The sequence below is a fragment of the Acanthochromis polyacanthus genome, chromosome 20 (assembly GCF_021347895.1).
Source record: "Acanthochromis polyacanthus isolate Apoly-LR-REF ecotype Palm Island chromosome 20, KAUST_Apoly_ChrSc, whole genome shotgun sequence".
NCBI lineage: Eukaryota > Metazoa > Chordata > Actinopteri > Pomacentridae > Acanthochromis > Acanthochromis polyacanthus.
The window spans coordinates 32235956-32249518 of NC_067132.1; the positions used below are offsets into that span (position 1 = coordinate 32235956).

General features: G+C 44.7%; 1 protein-coding gene and 1 long non-coding RNA gene across 5 annotated transcripts; one reads left to right on the forward strand and one right to left on the reverse strand.

Annotated features, from left to right (window-relative positions):
- Nucleotides 1-486: 486 nt before the first annotated feature.
- On the reverse strand, nt 487-13486 carry chodl (chondrolectin). 4 transcript variants are annotated; one of them, XM_051940772.1, is made up of 10 exons: nt 8370-13486; nt 6715-6890; nt 6477-6643; nt 6211-6368; nt 6062-6112; nt 5786-5863; nt 4712-4808; nt 4288-4363; nt 1775-1843; nt 487-1247 (listed from the first exon to the last, which is right to left on the reverse strand). In XM_051940772.1, the coding sequence occupies exons 1-10, from the start codon at nt 8452-8454 to the stop codon at nt 1236-1238; spliced, it is 969 nt and encodes a 322-aa protein (XP_051796732.1). In that variant the 5' UTR covers nt 8455-13486; the 3' UTR covers nt 487-1235. The 4 variants fall into 4 exon arrangements, with proteins under 4 accessions (XP_051796732.1, XP_051796731.1, XP_051796733.1 ...); XM_051940771.1 differs by having other exon boundaries at nt 487-1843; XM_051940773.1 differs by having other exon boundaries at nt 1775-4363.
- Nucleotides 5870-7043, forward strand: LOC110972409 (uncharacterized). Its single transcript, XR_007938540.1, has 3 exons — nt 5870-6079; nt 6154-6358; nt 6453-7043. It is a non-coding gene; the product is annotated as an uncharacterized LOC110972409 (long non-coding RNA).
- Nucleotides 13487-13563: the final 77 nt, after the last annotated feature.

Genomic DNA, 13563 nt, shown 5'->3' on the forward strand with positions numbered 1-13563 from the left:
ATCAATAATAGATATACATGTTTTTTGCAAATCATTCCTGGTGGAAGAACCAAATATATACATGCATCTATAGATCAATCAGAGATCAATAGGTATTAATCAGAGATCAATAGGTATCAATCAGAGATCAATAGGAATTAATCACATATAATATGTGGGACCTGACCTGAGCTCAGTAACGGTGGAGCAGCAGGTAGACGAGAACTCTTCCTGAAATGTCCTGTAGCTTGTAGCTGGTTGCTGTTGGCAGCAGGAAGAAGAAAGCTGATTAAAATGATCAGCTGATACCTGCATCTCCATCAGGTGAGTTTTAAAGATACCTTTATTAACATTCTGACTGCAGCTTCTTCAGAAAGAGTTTTCTGGTTTGTTTTCTCTGTGACGGTGAACAGATGATCTGTGGACTAAACCAGACATTTGAGGAAACTGATCAACGTGACCTCTTGGAGCAGACGGCTGATCGATTAATGCAGAATGAAATGAAGGTTAGTTTGAGCTGCAGAACAAACATGTTTTCAGCAAACGTTTAATGAATCCACTGAGAACACAGTCAGGGTTCTGAAGGCACATTTCAGACACTGAGATCTGCTTTATATTCTGACAACAGGATCAGGACATGGAAAACACAATCAGCACATCCACGTTCTACTGGCAAGCTTTGATCCACAACAAGTTCAACATTTTTATTAGTTTCTCAGATAAAGAGGAGGAGAGCAGAGATCCTGCAGGGGGCGCCAGCAGCTCAGTAAACCCAACACTAACGGCTAGAAACACCCACAGTCATCAATCAGTCAACCAACCAGATTAGGTTTGCAGCAGTCAATGTTTTCTGATTCCTCTGGGTTTCAGACTGTCGACCAAACTAAACAAAACATCTGAAGATGCAGATTTTAATCCTGGAATCTTTCCATCAATAAAAAAATAATCAACACATTGATCAATGATGGAAACCGTGATTATTTACAGTGCTGTATCTGCAGAATAAACAACATCCCATCAGCTGTGTGCTAGTACAAAGATGCAAATATTCAACAAGTTTTGGGTTATCAAGCAATAAAACTACATTTCATACATTTTTCTATCCGTGACGTTCTGTCCTGGTGACCTCCAGCATGTTTGAACCTGGGAGCTGGTGTGAGGTCTCTATTTATCCTCAAACTGAGTAAAGAGCCTTCAGAGATGGAGGTCCTGATGGTCAGAGTTCAGGCAGGAACCGGTGAGGCAGAACAGCTGGCTCAGTATTGTGGCTGCAAAGTAAATCATTAATCAGTCATTGTTTCAGCTCCGAACCACTTCATGAAAACCGCCCACTGCCGTCTTTACATTTAAATATTAGTGACATTACCTGTGCTGTTCTCTAGGAAACTGAAATCACACGGTTTGATGTCGGACTAATCTGAAAGGAGAACGCTTTATCCATGGGTGTAACCGCCATCTCAGAAGTGAGGGGGACAAATTTTTCAGAGCGATTTATCATTCTCTGACATTTAATTGCACCGTCCTTAGTGGCTAAAGAACCACATAATCCCTAACAGCCACAGTACAATACCAGGGGACCAACTAGGCTGGTTCTTTAAACTATAAGTATAAACTTTAAACTATAAAATCTAAAGTTTTAGTGGCCAAACTCTAGTTGAGTTGACAACAATGTCCCTTGAACATCTACTGGACGAGTAGCCAAAGGTGCCAAACACTGAACATGAAATGATCAGTACTGCCTGGTTTCTCCCTGCCATAGATATCTTATTTTCAGGAAGTTATAATCTCTCCTTACCTGTAAAGACCCTACATCCTTGTCCCTGCTGCTGGCCTCTGATCCATCTCCTCCCTGACTCTGCTCTTTCTGTTATGGCAATAAACATAAAAAATGTGGTAAGAAAAATTCTGAAATAGCATTAGGAAGAGTAAAAATTGCAGTAGAATTTAACCTCAAAATCACTTTAACCCATAGATACATTTTTTTTTTTCACCTCTGCAGACCCTGCATGGTCACATTACTGCCTCTGGTCCATCTCCTGCCTGACTCTGCTCTTTGTTATGGAAATAATCATTAAAAAAATCTGAAAATCAAAATTCTGAGATAGAATTAGAAAGAGAAGCAGTAAAAATAGTTGTAAATTTATACCATAGATAGCCTATTCTTTTTTCTCCTCTCTGACTCTCCTCTTTTGGGACCAAAAGACTTAAATACATGGAGAGCAATTGTGAGCACATCTTCTGCCCAGAAATGAAAGAGGACTGGGTTTATTCCAAGAATAAACTAATTAGCAGTAATGTAACAGAGGCAACATTTAAATTATTATTAACTAGCTTAACATATTGATATATCGCCACGTTTTACCTTGTCATCATTTAGCGAACAAGTCTAACATTGTTTGCATCCAACAAGGTCACACAACTTACACGGTTTGTTTGGAAAGAACTGTGTAAAGTTTTTTGCTTCTTGCTAGCTCTGGCTGGTTTGCTAAACATTACTCCAGACGCACGTTCAGCACTGCTCAGCACAGCAGCACGTCTCCTGTGGAACACCTGCGTTAGCATGCGCTCATGGTGCATTCAAAGACGGCTCGGGAAAACACGATACTGGATGCTAATAACGGGTTTAGCTGTTGTAACGGCTGAAAAAAGTGCGGGGGACAGAGGGGACAGATGTGGAAAGTGCGGGGGACATGTCCCATGCGTACCCCGCGTCCGTTACGCCGCTGGCTTTATCTGACTCTGTTCAAAGTTTTCCTCACGCCTCTGAGCAGCATCAGTCTGCACTGTGAGGCGTTCAGGGACCGTCTGTAAACATTGGGTCTATCCATTAGCAAATGCTGAGCTAATGAGGTGTTCAGGGACCATCAGTACATTCATAGCAGAACAGCTGTGTTGTTGTTTGAACGGCTGCTAGAAGGTTTGGAAAGCATTGATTGATCATTAAGCTCCTCATTAGTCTTTGTCATGGTGCCCCTTTACCAGCTAAACTCCCACAATGCTCTCTGCTTTAACCTGAAGCCTCCTCTGGTCTCTACAGGATTAACCAGGAAGAGGCGCCACCTGGAACCCACAACCAGGAACTACAGCTGATCTATGATTCTTCTCAAATTCATGACCTTCTGCCTCATTGTTTAATATATTATAAATTAATAACAGTAATTGAATGATTAATCATTAACATCCATCAGTTATTTTCAACAGTTAAAAGTTGATCTTGAGGTTTTTTGACTGAGCTCCTCAGATTTGAAATTAATCCGACTCTTTCTTCATGTTTTCGTTTTGTCAGCTCATGTGATCTAGAAAACATCATGCAGACCTGCTGCTCCTCACTGGCCAACCAAACTAACCCCCTGTAGTGACTCGTCCCAGATGATGACCCCGCCCCCTGTAGTGACTCCTCCCAGATGATGACCCCGCCCCCTGTAGTGACTCGTCCCAGATGATGACCCCGCCCCCTGTAGTGACTCCTCCCAGATGATGACCCCGCCCCCTGTAGTGACTCGTCCCAGATGATGACCCCGCCCCCTGTAGTGACTCGTCCCAGATGATGACCCCGCCCACTGCAGTGGCTCCTCCCAGATGATGACCCCGTCCCCTGTAGTGGCTCCTCCCAGATGATGACCCCGCCCCCTGTAGTGACTCCTCCCAGATGATGACCCCGCCCCCTGTAGTGACTCCTCCCAGATGATGACCCCGCCTCCTGTAGTGACTCCTCCCAGATGATGACCCCGCCCCCTGTAGTGACTCCTCCCAGATGATGACCCCGCCCCCTGTAGTGGCTCCTCACCGATGATGACCCCGCCCCCTGTAGTGACTCGTCCCAGATGATGACCCCGCCCACTGCAGTGGCTCCTCCCCGATGATGACCCCGCCCCCTGTAGTGAGTCCTCCCAGATGATGACCCCGCCCCTGTAGTGACTCCTCCCAGATGATGACCCCGCCCCTGTAGTGACTCCTCCCAGATGATGACCCCGCCCCCTGTAGTGACTCCTCCCAGATGATGACCCCGCCCCCTGTAGTGAGTCCTTCATGAACATCTATCAACACATTCTACCAGCAGAACAGAAGTGACAAAGAGCAAAAAAGGAAGAGAAGGGAAGAACGAGTGAAATAATGATGAGAGCAGAAACATGAGAAAGACTGAAACCAGATCTCAGAGAGGAAAGGAACGATGGGAAATGAACTTCAACACTTGATCAGCAGTTCTGAATGAAAGTCCAAATACAGCCTTTGATGACATCACCACGTGATGACGACGGTGATTGGGCGAGCTGTGTGCAGCGTCGTGTTGTGACTGTGATGTCAGACCTCCATGCCGTTGGGTTTGGCCGTCCTGGAGATCCACAGGGTTGATTGGTCGGTGGCGGTCTTGGTTTGGGGGTCACTGTGACGACAGACGACAGTTAGACGAACGTCCAATCACAGTTACTCTGACCCTGGCCCAGCAGCAGGGGGCGCTAAAGCTGCAGTCGCTGTCATTAAACCACCAACCAGGATGGAGCTTCAGCTGCTAATCCAGAACATCTGACAAACTCTCCTGAAAAACCTTCAGCTGCCCAAAAGAAAAGAGAAGCTATGATTTCCACAAACCAATGGAGGCTTTAGAACCTCCTAACGGAACTCCAGAACTTCTGAGATCCATTAAAGATACTTCAGAGAACTCTGACAGCAGCTAAACGTGAACTTTAACTTGGCACCATTCTGGGATTTGTAGTTCTTTGGTTCATCTCACCTTCTGCTGATCCTCTGAAAACAACAAGTCCCAGAAGCCACCAGGATGAGCAGCAGCAACGGGATGGTCGGGATGACGACGTAGAGCAGCAGCATGCCTAAGGAGAACAGGAGAACGTTCTAATGAGAACATTAGACTGGAGAACAGGAGAACGTTCTAACAATAATAATAACTTTATTTATAAAGCGTTTTCCGTCAATGTGCTGTACACAAAAATATAAACAGATAAATAAAAACAGATAAAAATAAAAACAGAACAATAAAAAAGACATCAGTAAAACAAACAATTTAAGATTCATATATAAAGGAAAACAAGTGGGTTTTCAGCTTAGTTTTAAATACATTAATGGACGATGCCTGCCTGATTTCAGCAGGCAGACTGTTCCACCATGTAGGTGCCTGGAAAGAAAAAGCCCGTTCCCCCACCGTCTTTTGACAGACCTTCGGGATATTCAGAAGTCCAGTCCCCTGAGAACGGAGAGCCCGAGCGGGGACATAAAGATTCAGCAGGCTGGATAAATAAGACGGGGCCATTCCATGAACAATTTTATAGGTTAGTAGCAGCACCTTAAAGTCTGCTCTAACATGAACTGGTAGCCAATGCAGAGAGACCAACACTGGAGTAATATGCTCGTATTTACTTGTTCTGGTCAGAACACGAGCTGCTGGTTCTGAACCATCTGCAGACCATGAAGGCTCTTCATTGGCAGACCTGATAAAAGGACATTGCAATAGTCCAACCGTGAGGAAACAAAAGCATGAAATAGGACCTCAGCATCCTGAAATAACAGACTTGGTCTGATTTTAGAGATATTTCTGAGAACATTAGACTGAAGAACAGGAGAACATTCTAACGAGAACATTAGACTGGGGAGCAAGAGAACGTTCTTACGAGAACATTAGACTGGAGAACAAGAGAACGTTCTAATGAGAACATTAGACTGAAGAACAGGAGAACGTTCTAATGAGAACATTAGACTTCAGAACGTTGTAATGACAACATTAGACTGGAGAACATGAGAATGTTCTAATGGAGAGCAGAGTGACATCACATGAGGTCATCGGTGTTCCTACCTGAAGCTCCAGCTGTGGTGACCTCAGAGGGAACCTCCTCACCTGCAGACTGAGTGACCACACCTCCACCTGCAGTCACTGCAGACACACAACACCTGCTGTGATGGTTGTGTTCTACTGCTGTTCTACTGCTCTGTTCTCCTGTTGTGTTCCATTGTTGTGTTCTACTGTTGTGTACTATTGTTGTGTTCCATTGTTGTGTTCTACTGTTGTGTTTCTGTTCGTCTCCTCCTGCAGGTCACAGCAGTGATTGACAGGTGTGTGGGTGGTCCTTACCTGTGTCCCTCCCTCCAGGTGAGTTGCTGTGTTCATTCAACAGGTGGCTCTCTGAAGTAAACACACAGGTGATTAAATATTTATATTTACAGGAGTGAGGAATGCTACCTGGCCTATTTGCGGGGGCTGAAGCCGATTGGTCGACTCACCTGGTTCGTATTTACAGATGAAGTTGTGCTTCATGTTGCAGCGGTCGTCGTTCCATTGATAGAGATAAGCCCCGCCCAGACCAGGCAGTGCAGTGGGCTGATGGTACATGACGACGCACGCCTCGCCGCCGCAGGACGGCTCGTCCAGGTACCAGTTCCTGCATCAGCATCGTCACCGTGGTTACCAGCAGCATCCTATTGACTGTCACTATGTCAGGTTCACCCCATGGTACCTGTTCCAGGTGTGTCTCTGACATCACACTCACCTGAAGGTGGCCACGCTACCGTCCGTCCACTGGTACAGCTGTGGACAGGAAGTGAAGGAGTTGCTGGGTTCAGTTTGATCCACACGGGTCAGCCCGATCCAGAAATCTCCGTCAGAGATCCCTCCTCTGCCAGCTGAGGCTCCGCCCACCGCACCTGAACGCAGCTCCTGACGATGAGGAGGAGGACGAAGGTCAGGAGGGGAAGCAGAGGCAGTAGAAGACCAGGTGTGTGTCTCACCTGCAGAAGGTTTTCGATGTCTCTCTGCTCTGTAGGACTCTGGATGCTGAGCAGCGATCCTCCGTCCATCTCACAGGCCTGGACTGCCTCCCTGAAGGCCACACGGCTCGACACGTCCTGGAAATACGCCATCTTATAGCACGGACTCTCGGGACCGCCCATACACACCGTCTGACCTGTACACAAAGCCCCGCCTACGTCACTGGACCCATGATGTCATCACTGGATCAGTGACATCATCCTACCAGACTTCAGTGTGCTGCCTGGAACTATAACAGGTCTTAAATAAGTTATTATTTTAATAATTAAATCATATAAATATTCCAGAATCCTGCAAAACGTGGTCCAGTTTATCAAGAACACTTCAGTCCTTTACCTGCTGATCTGACTCAGAGTAACCAGAGTTAGTTAGCAGATATCTACAGATGTTCTACAGATGTTCAGGTTTAATTGATCTTAATGACCACATTAATCTCTTATTATATTATTTGTCGGTCTGAACATTTTAAGTGAGACAGAGGACGATAGGCAACAGACACAGAGAGAGAGATTCTTTACATTTAAATTGATTTTGAAGTGAATTGTGCAGCAATAATGACCCAAATTGCTGATGCAGGAGTCAGTGAGAGAACACTACAGGTGTGTGTGTGTGTGTGTGTCTGCAGCAGTGATTAATACAGTCTGTTAAAACAGCCTCAGGGCTACTTTAAGTGATTAGCTGGATTCTCTTCTGCACCATCATCAGTTTGCTGTTGGAGCTGCCAAGGAGCTCCGTTTATCTCTGTCTCTCTGGTTCGAAACGCTGCTCGTATTCAACAAGAACAGACCATCTGTGTAGTGAATCAGGATTTTCAGGTTGAACAAACAATTCACTGAGGACAGACATGAATTAAAAATGTGGTCAGTTTGGTGTAGGATCACACCCCAAAACCTCAGACCAGCGCCCAATTGTGACAGTCTTAAAAATACTTTCTAATTGCTCCTTAAAGATGTAATTCTAGAATTTATCCCAAACTAGATTTGAAATAAATGGACTTTAAACCGTCTTATTCTATGAAACATTTAATGAATCAAAGGAGTTAAAAACCTAAATAAGGAACAGGTCATTTTAAGGTAATAGATTAGAGGTAATAGATTGTTCCAGACAAAATTTAATGATTAAATTATGCAAAGTAGCATCTTGTCGGTTGGTTAGCTGATTACGTTGAAAGGAATTATCTGACTCGGAGTTTTTCAAACCTTTAAATTCACTGAAGGATTAAATATTCATGACAGGAAAACATTTAGTTTTACAGAAGGGAGGTGTTCAGTTTTAGAATCCCAGAACAGTTTATTCCAGAATCCATCTGTGGTCTGTTCAGAGAATCCAAACCCAGCAGGACTCTTACATCCAGGATCAGGTCTGGTCCAGACTAGAGTCCAGACTCAACATGGAGAAGCAGCATTGAGCTGTTTGGAACAAACTGCCAGTGGAGATTAGACTTTCACCAGATGTAGACTCTTTCAAATCCAGGTTAAAAACATTTCTCATTCAATGCATGAAATTTTCACAGTATCGTTTAACTGCTCCTCTGTGTGATGCTCTGAATGGGCATGAAATGTTCTCTACAGAAAAATTGGCCTTTCCTTAGAAGTTCCACGTTAAAAAGACTCACCGCTGACCACTCTGGCTGCTTCATCTGGGACCAGCGTCACCATGACCACCACCAGCATCAGCAGCCTCCCCAGGTTCAACGGCATCGTCCTCCGGAGGTCTGAAGGAACGTTCCAGTAGAGCTTTCAGCTGCACAGGGTTCTCTCTGTGTTCTCTCAGGGTTCTCTCAAGGTTCTCTGCTCAGTCTCATGCTGCTGTGTCTCTGTGAGCAGCAGGGAGTGCTTCTGTCTCCTCCCTCGTCATCGATCGGCCACAGCTGTAGCCTCCTCCTTTGTTAAGCCCCGGGGGCCTCACACTTTAATTTACTTACCCAGACTGACAGCTGATTGGCTCCTGCAGAGCAGCTGATCAATAGATGATATCTGCTGTTATGAGCAACACTTCATGCTTCCTCTGCATCGATGGTCTGCGTGATTCACACACAACACTGAGCTTTACAGAGTGGCACGATGAGGGAAGAATATTCCTTTGGTTTCTGAGGTTAAACTCCTCGCTGTAGACGTTAAATTAATTAATATTAAGTTAAATGCTGTGAAATCATCGATCATCCGTCAGGCAGAAGCTGCCTGAGAATCTGACTTTAGTTTCCTTCAGTAAATCAGTAATTTGTGATGGTCATCTGTTGATCCACGATACACTGCAGAGTTCTGCTAAGCTATGCTAGCTGTTTTCCTCTGCTTAATGTTTTTATGTTAAGCTAGGCGAGCTGTTTTCTTCTGCTTATTGTCTTTATGCTAAGCTAGGCTAGCTGTTTTCCTCTGCTTTACGTCTTTATGCTAAGCTAGCCTAATAGTTCCCACCTGTTTCCGGCCTTTGTGGTAAGCTAGGCTAACAATTCCCACCTGTTTCCAGCCTTTGTGCTAAGCTAGACTAACAGTTCCCACCTGTTTCCAACCTTTATGCTAAGCTAGGCTAGCTGTTTTCTTCTGTCTGAAATCTTTATGCTAAGCTAGCAGTTTTCCTCTGCTTCCAGTCGTTACGCTAAGCTAGGCTAGCTGTTTTCCTTTGTGTTACGTCTTTATGCTAAGCTAGGCTGACAGTTCCCACCTGTTTCCAGCCTTTGTGCTAAGCTTACAGTTCCCACCTGTTTCCAGCCTTTGTGCTAAGCTTACAGTTCCCACCTGTTTCCGGCCTTTGTGCTAAGCTAAGCTTACAGTTCCCACCTGTTTCCAACCTTTGTGCTAAGCTAGGCTAACAGTTCCCACCGGTTTCCAGCCTTTGTGCTTAGCTAGGCTAACAGTTCCCACCTGTTTCCAGCCTTTGTGCTAAGCTAGGCTAACAGTTCCCACCTGTTTGCAGCCTTTGTGCTTAGCTAGGCTAACAGTTCCCACCGGTTTCCAGCCTTTGTGCTTAGCTAGGCTAACAGTTCCCACCTGTTTGCAGCCTTTGTGCTAAGCTAGGCTAACAGTTCCCACCGGTTTCCAGCCTTTGTGCTAAGCTAGGCTAACAGTTCCCACCGGTTTCCAGCCTTTGTGCTAAGCTAGGCTAACAGTTCCCACCTGTTTGCAGCCTTTGTGCTAAGCTAGGCTAACAGTTCCCACCTGTTTGCAGCCTTTGTGCTAAGCTAGGCTAACAGTTCCCACCTGTTTGCAGCCTTTGTGCTAAGCTAGGCTAACAGTTCCCACCTGTTTGCAGCCTTTGTGCTTAGCTAGGCTAACAGTTCCCACCGGTTTCCAGCCTTTGTGCTTAGCTAGGCTAACAGTTCCCACCTGTTTGCAGCCTTTGTGCTAAGCTAGGCTAACAGTTCCCACCTGTTTGCAGCCTTTGTGCTTAGCTAGGCTAACAGTTCCCACCTGTTTGCAGCCTTTGTGCTAAGCTAGGCTAACAGTTCCCACCTGTTTGCAGCCTTTGTGCTTAGCTAGGCTAACAGTTCCCACCTGTTTGCAGCCTTTGTGCTAAGCTAGGCTAACAGTTCCCACCTGTTTGCAGCCTTTGTGCTTAGCTAGGCTAACAGTTCCCACCTGTTTGCAGCCTTTGTGCTAAGCTAGGCTAACAGTTCCCACCTGTTTGCAGCCTTTGTGCTTAGCTAGGCTAACAGTTCCCACCTGTTTGCAGCCTTTGTGCTTAGCTAGGCTAACAGTTCCCACCTGTTTCCAGCCTTTGTGCTAACAGTGTGGGTCTGTCCAGCTGGTCATGTCTGTTCAGTTTTTCATATGTGTGAAATGCTGAATGTCTTCGCTGCCAAACGTATTTTTCTGTCTTGGTGGAAGAAGAACTACAATGAAAACAGTCAGTAAAGCGTTAAAGTGCTGAAGTGAGTTCCAGGATCCGGTCATTAGATCAGTTTACTGACACACTTAGACTCTGAAACTCAACCTGACAGCTGAAATATGACACATAATTCAGTTTAACACCATCACACTGATGGAGGCAGGTGGAGGGTCAGAAGGACGGGTGGAAGCGGAGATGGAGGGGGAGACAGAGGTGGAGGCGCAAATAGAAGTGGAGATAGAGACAGACATAGGTGGAGGAGGAGATAGAGGTGGAGACGGAGGTTAATATAAAGGTGGAGTGTGTGTTCTAACCAAATGTTGCTCTTGGTTCACTGTAACTCATAATGACCTGTTGGATCTCAACATCCATTTATTGATCGCTGTATTGATCTACTGCAGGCGGCCAATCGTCTCGTCGTCATGCAGAAACACACTCCACTTACTGCTGATTGACACACACACACACACACACACACACACACACACACACACACACACACACACACACACACACACACACACACACACACACACACACAGAGGTAACCAGGGCTGATCGGACCCATTTTCCAGATAAAACGCTTTAAGGATTCAGATCAGTCCAGAGGAACTGAATATTTTTGGAATGATTCAGAAAAACTGCATTTCTGCCTCCAGTCTGGAAGTAGAACTTTGTAGTAAAGCTCCAGTAGAACCCTATCTAGATGTAGTGCTAGAGGGTAAATGTAGCGGTAAATGTAGTACTAGATGGTAGGATGTACTGCAGTAAACCTGTTTCTCTCCATGATGGCAGTAGATGTCGATCAGCTGTAGTTCCTGGTTGTTCCACCAGGTGGAGCCTCTTCCTGTTTCATTTTGTAGATCACCTGTAGTTCCTGGATGTTCTGACAAACAAAGACGTCAGATTCTTGAGACCGGTTCAGAACGTCTCTAACCTCTCGTTCTTGTGTTTGCTGCAGAATTAAAAATTGATAAAGGCGCTGGTTCCTGCTGCTGGTTTGTGGAGCAGCACTGGAAGAAAACCTGTCTTTAACTGAGAAGGATCCAGTAGACCTCTGAACCCAGGAGTCCAGCAGAACCAAAGTCAGAAAAGAAGGAGCAGGTTCCTGGAGGTTGTGCAGCCAGAAGGACGGAGTCAACAAACGAAGACTAAAGCAGGTTTTTACAACACAGAACAAAGTTCATCTGACATGCCGGTGCATTCCTGTTGTTCCTGACCAAGGTTATCGAAGTAGAACCATCTGAGTTGACAAAGACCATTCTTTTTTTTTTTTTTAACCAAATTTTCTTTATGGAACTAAAAATGCTTCCTCTATGGCTTCACTGTAAAGAATCATCTTTGATTTTAACACCTGTGTTTTTCTGAGTTCAGATGGTTAAAAAGAATATAAAGGACTACTTGTAAAGTAGTTCCTTAGAGAATTTTTTGTTGACAGAAGCTCTTTAGAGCACTTTTTGATGTTTCTTGAAGCACCTTGAGGGTTCTTTAAGGGACCATTGAAAGAAATGGTTCTTAAAGAGATTTAAGATTTTTGCTTCTCGGAGCTAAGCAGGGATTTCAGGACACAGAATATTTGAAAGACAACAGCTGCTGGAATATTTTATATTCAAACATTTTTTCTAGACTTATCTTTTTGATGGAGAACAAGATCACAAACAGCAATGATCTGTCAATCAAAGCACTGCAGATCAATAACGTTTTTGGATCTATGAGGCTGATCCATTCCGACCATCCAATCAGCCGGCAGCTGCTCAGACTGCATGATGACACATTAGCCTGCTGTGTGTTTGTTGGTCTCTGTGAGGACCGATGGCGAGGGTGTGTGAAGAAACAGACGGTCTGAAAAACAACAAGAACGTCACGTCAGGTGCTACAGAACATGTTCTCATGAAATATCCCTGCAGCTGCTGTGTTCAGAGATCCGAGTGTGTCTGGAAGAAAAACGTTGTGGTCAGGGTTCGAGCGTTTATTTGATTGTTTCAGATCATTTACCAGGTATTTTTTTCTGAGGTCCAGATCAGAAGTCCAGGTGAAACTATCTGGAGATAGATGTCCTGTCAGTATAAATACAATCATGTATTGGTTCTTTCATAGATTTAATATTGGTCTTCTGGAAATAAACCTAAATCTGCTGGATCATAAATATACAAACACAAATGTTAATATTTGGTTAAATTTGTCATTTTCACCTCAGTTCGGCTCTTCTGGACAGAACTGGTTCAGTTCAACAACAGTTGTCTTTCTGCCTTGGTTCTTCAGGTTCTTGATGGGTCTAAGTCAGGACTTTGAGGAGCACAGTCTAGAACCTTCATTCTAGAACCTTCATTCCAGCCTGATGGAACCATTTCTTTACCACGTCTGATGTGTGTTTGGACTCATTGTCTGGTTGAAACATTCAACTGTGTCCAAGATCAACCTTCTGCTGATGGTTTTAGGGTTAAAACCTTCAGGTTTTGTTCCATCTGATCTCAGAACTTTACTCCGTCTGTGTGATGAGTTTAAGGTTCTGCTTCTAGAGGAAGAACTTCCTTCTTCATGGATCCTCTAGAACACTGACAGCTGTGTTCCAGCAGCTTCTCATTCATTCAGACCTGCTTTCGGATGGCTCCTGGTTGACTCTTGACCAATCGTCTCTCGGCAGCAGGTGGTAGTTTGTGTTTTCTTCCTGATGGTGGCAGTAACACGACTGGCTATTCTATTCTATTCAATTCCATGACATGAGAATCAGATGAACACAGCTTCCTACGTCACCAACACTGATCATTCAGTTTGCTCTCTGTACTCCCAGCAGACTGTAATAGCTCTATAGTTAGAGGTAGAAAACATAATGCATGATTGTCTTTTGAGATAAAGATGTGTTCAAATGATTACATGGTAGAAAATTCTGAGTTCTAGGAGTCATTGAAAACTAAAGACTGTCATTATGTGTATTTAAAATGTATTCACAGCTGTGTGTGTGTGTGTGTGTGTGTTTACTGGAA

What these genes read in the sequence shown, in the direction of transcription:
- chodl (XM_051940771.1), bottom strand. Translation starts at nt 8,454, where the DNA reads ATGCCGTTGAACCTGGGGAGGCTGCTGATGCTGGTGGTGGTCATGGTG. An exon ending in ACCTGGAGGGAGGGACACAG is followed by an intron (nt 5,864 to 6,061) that starts GTAAGGACCACC and finishes GTGTGTCTGCAG; the next exon opens with TGACTGCAGGTGGAGGTGTG. An exon ending in CACCACAGCTGGAGCTTCAG is followed by an intron (nt 4,809 to 5,785) that starts GTAGGAACACCG and finishes TGTTCTCCTTAG; the next exon opens with GCATGCTGCTGCTCTACGTC.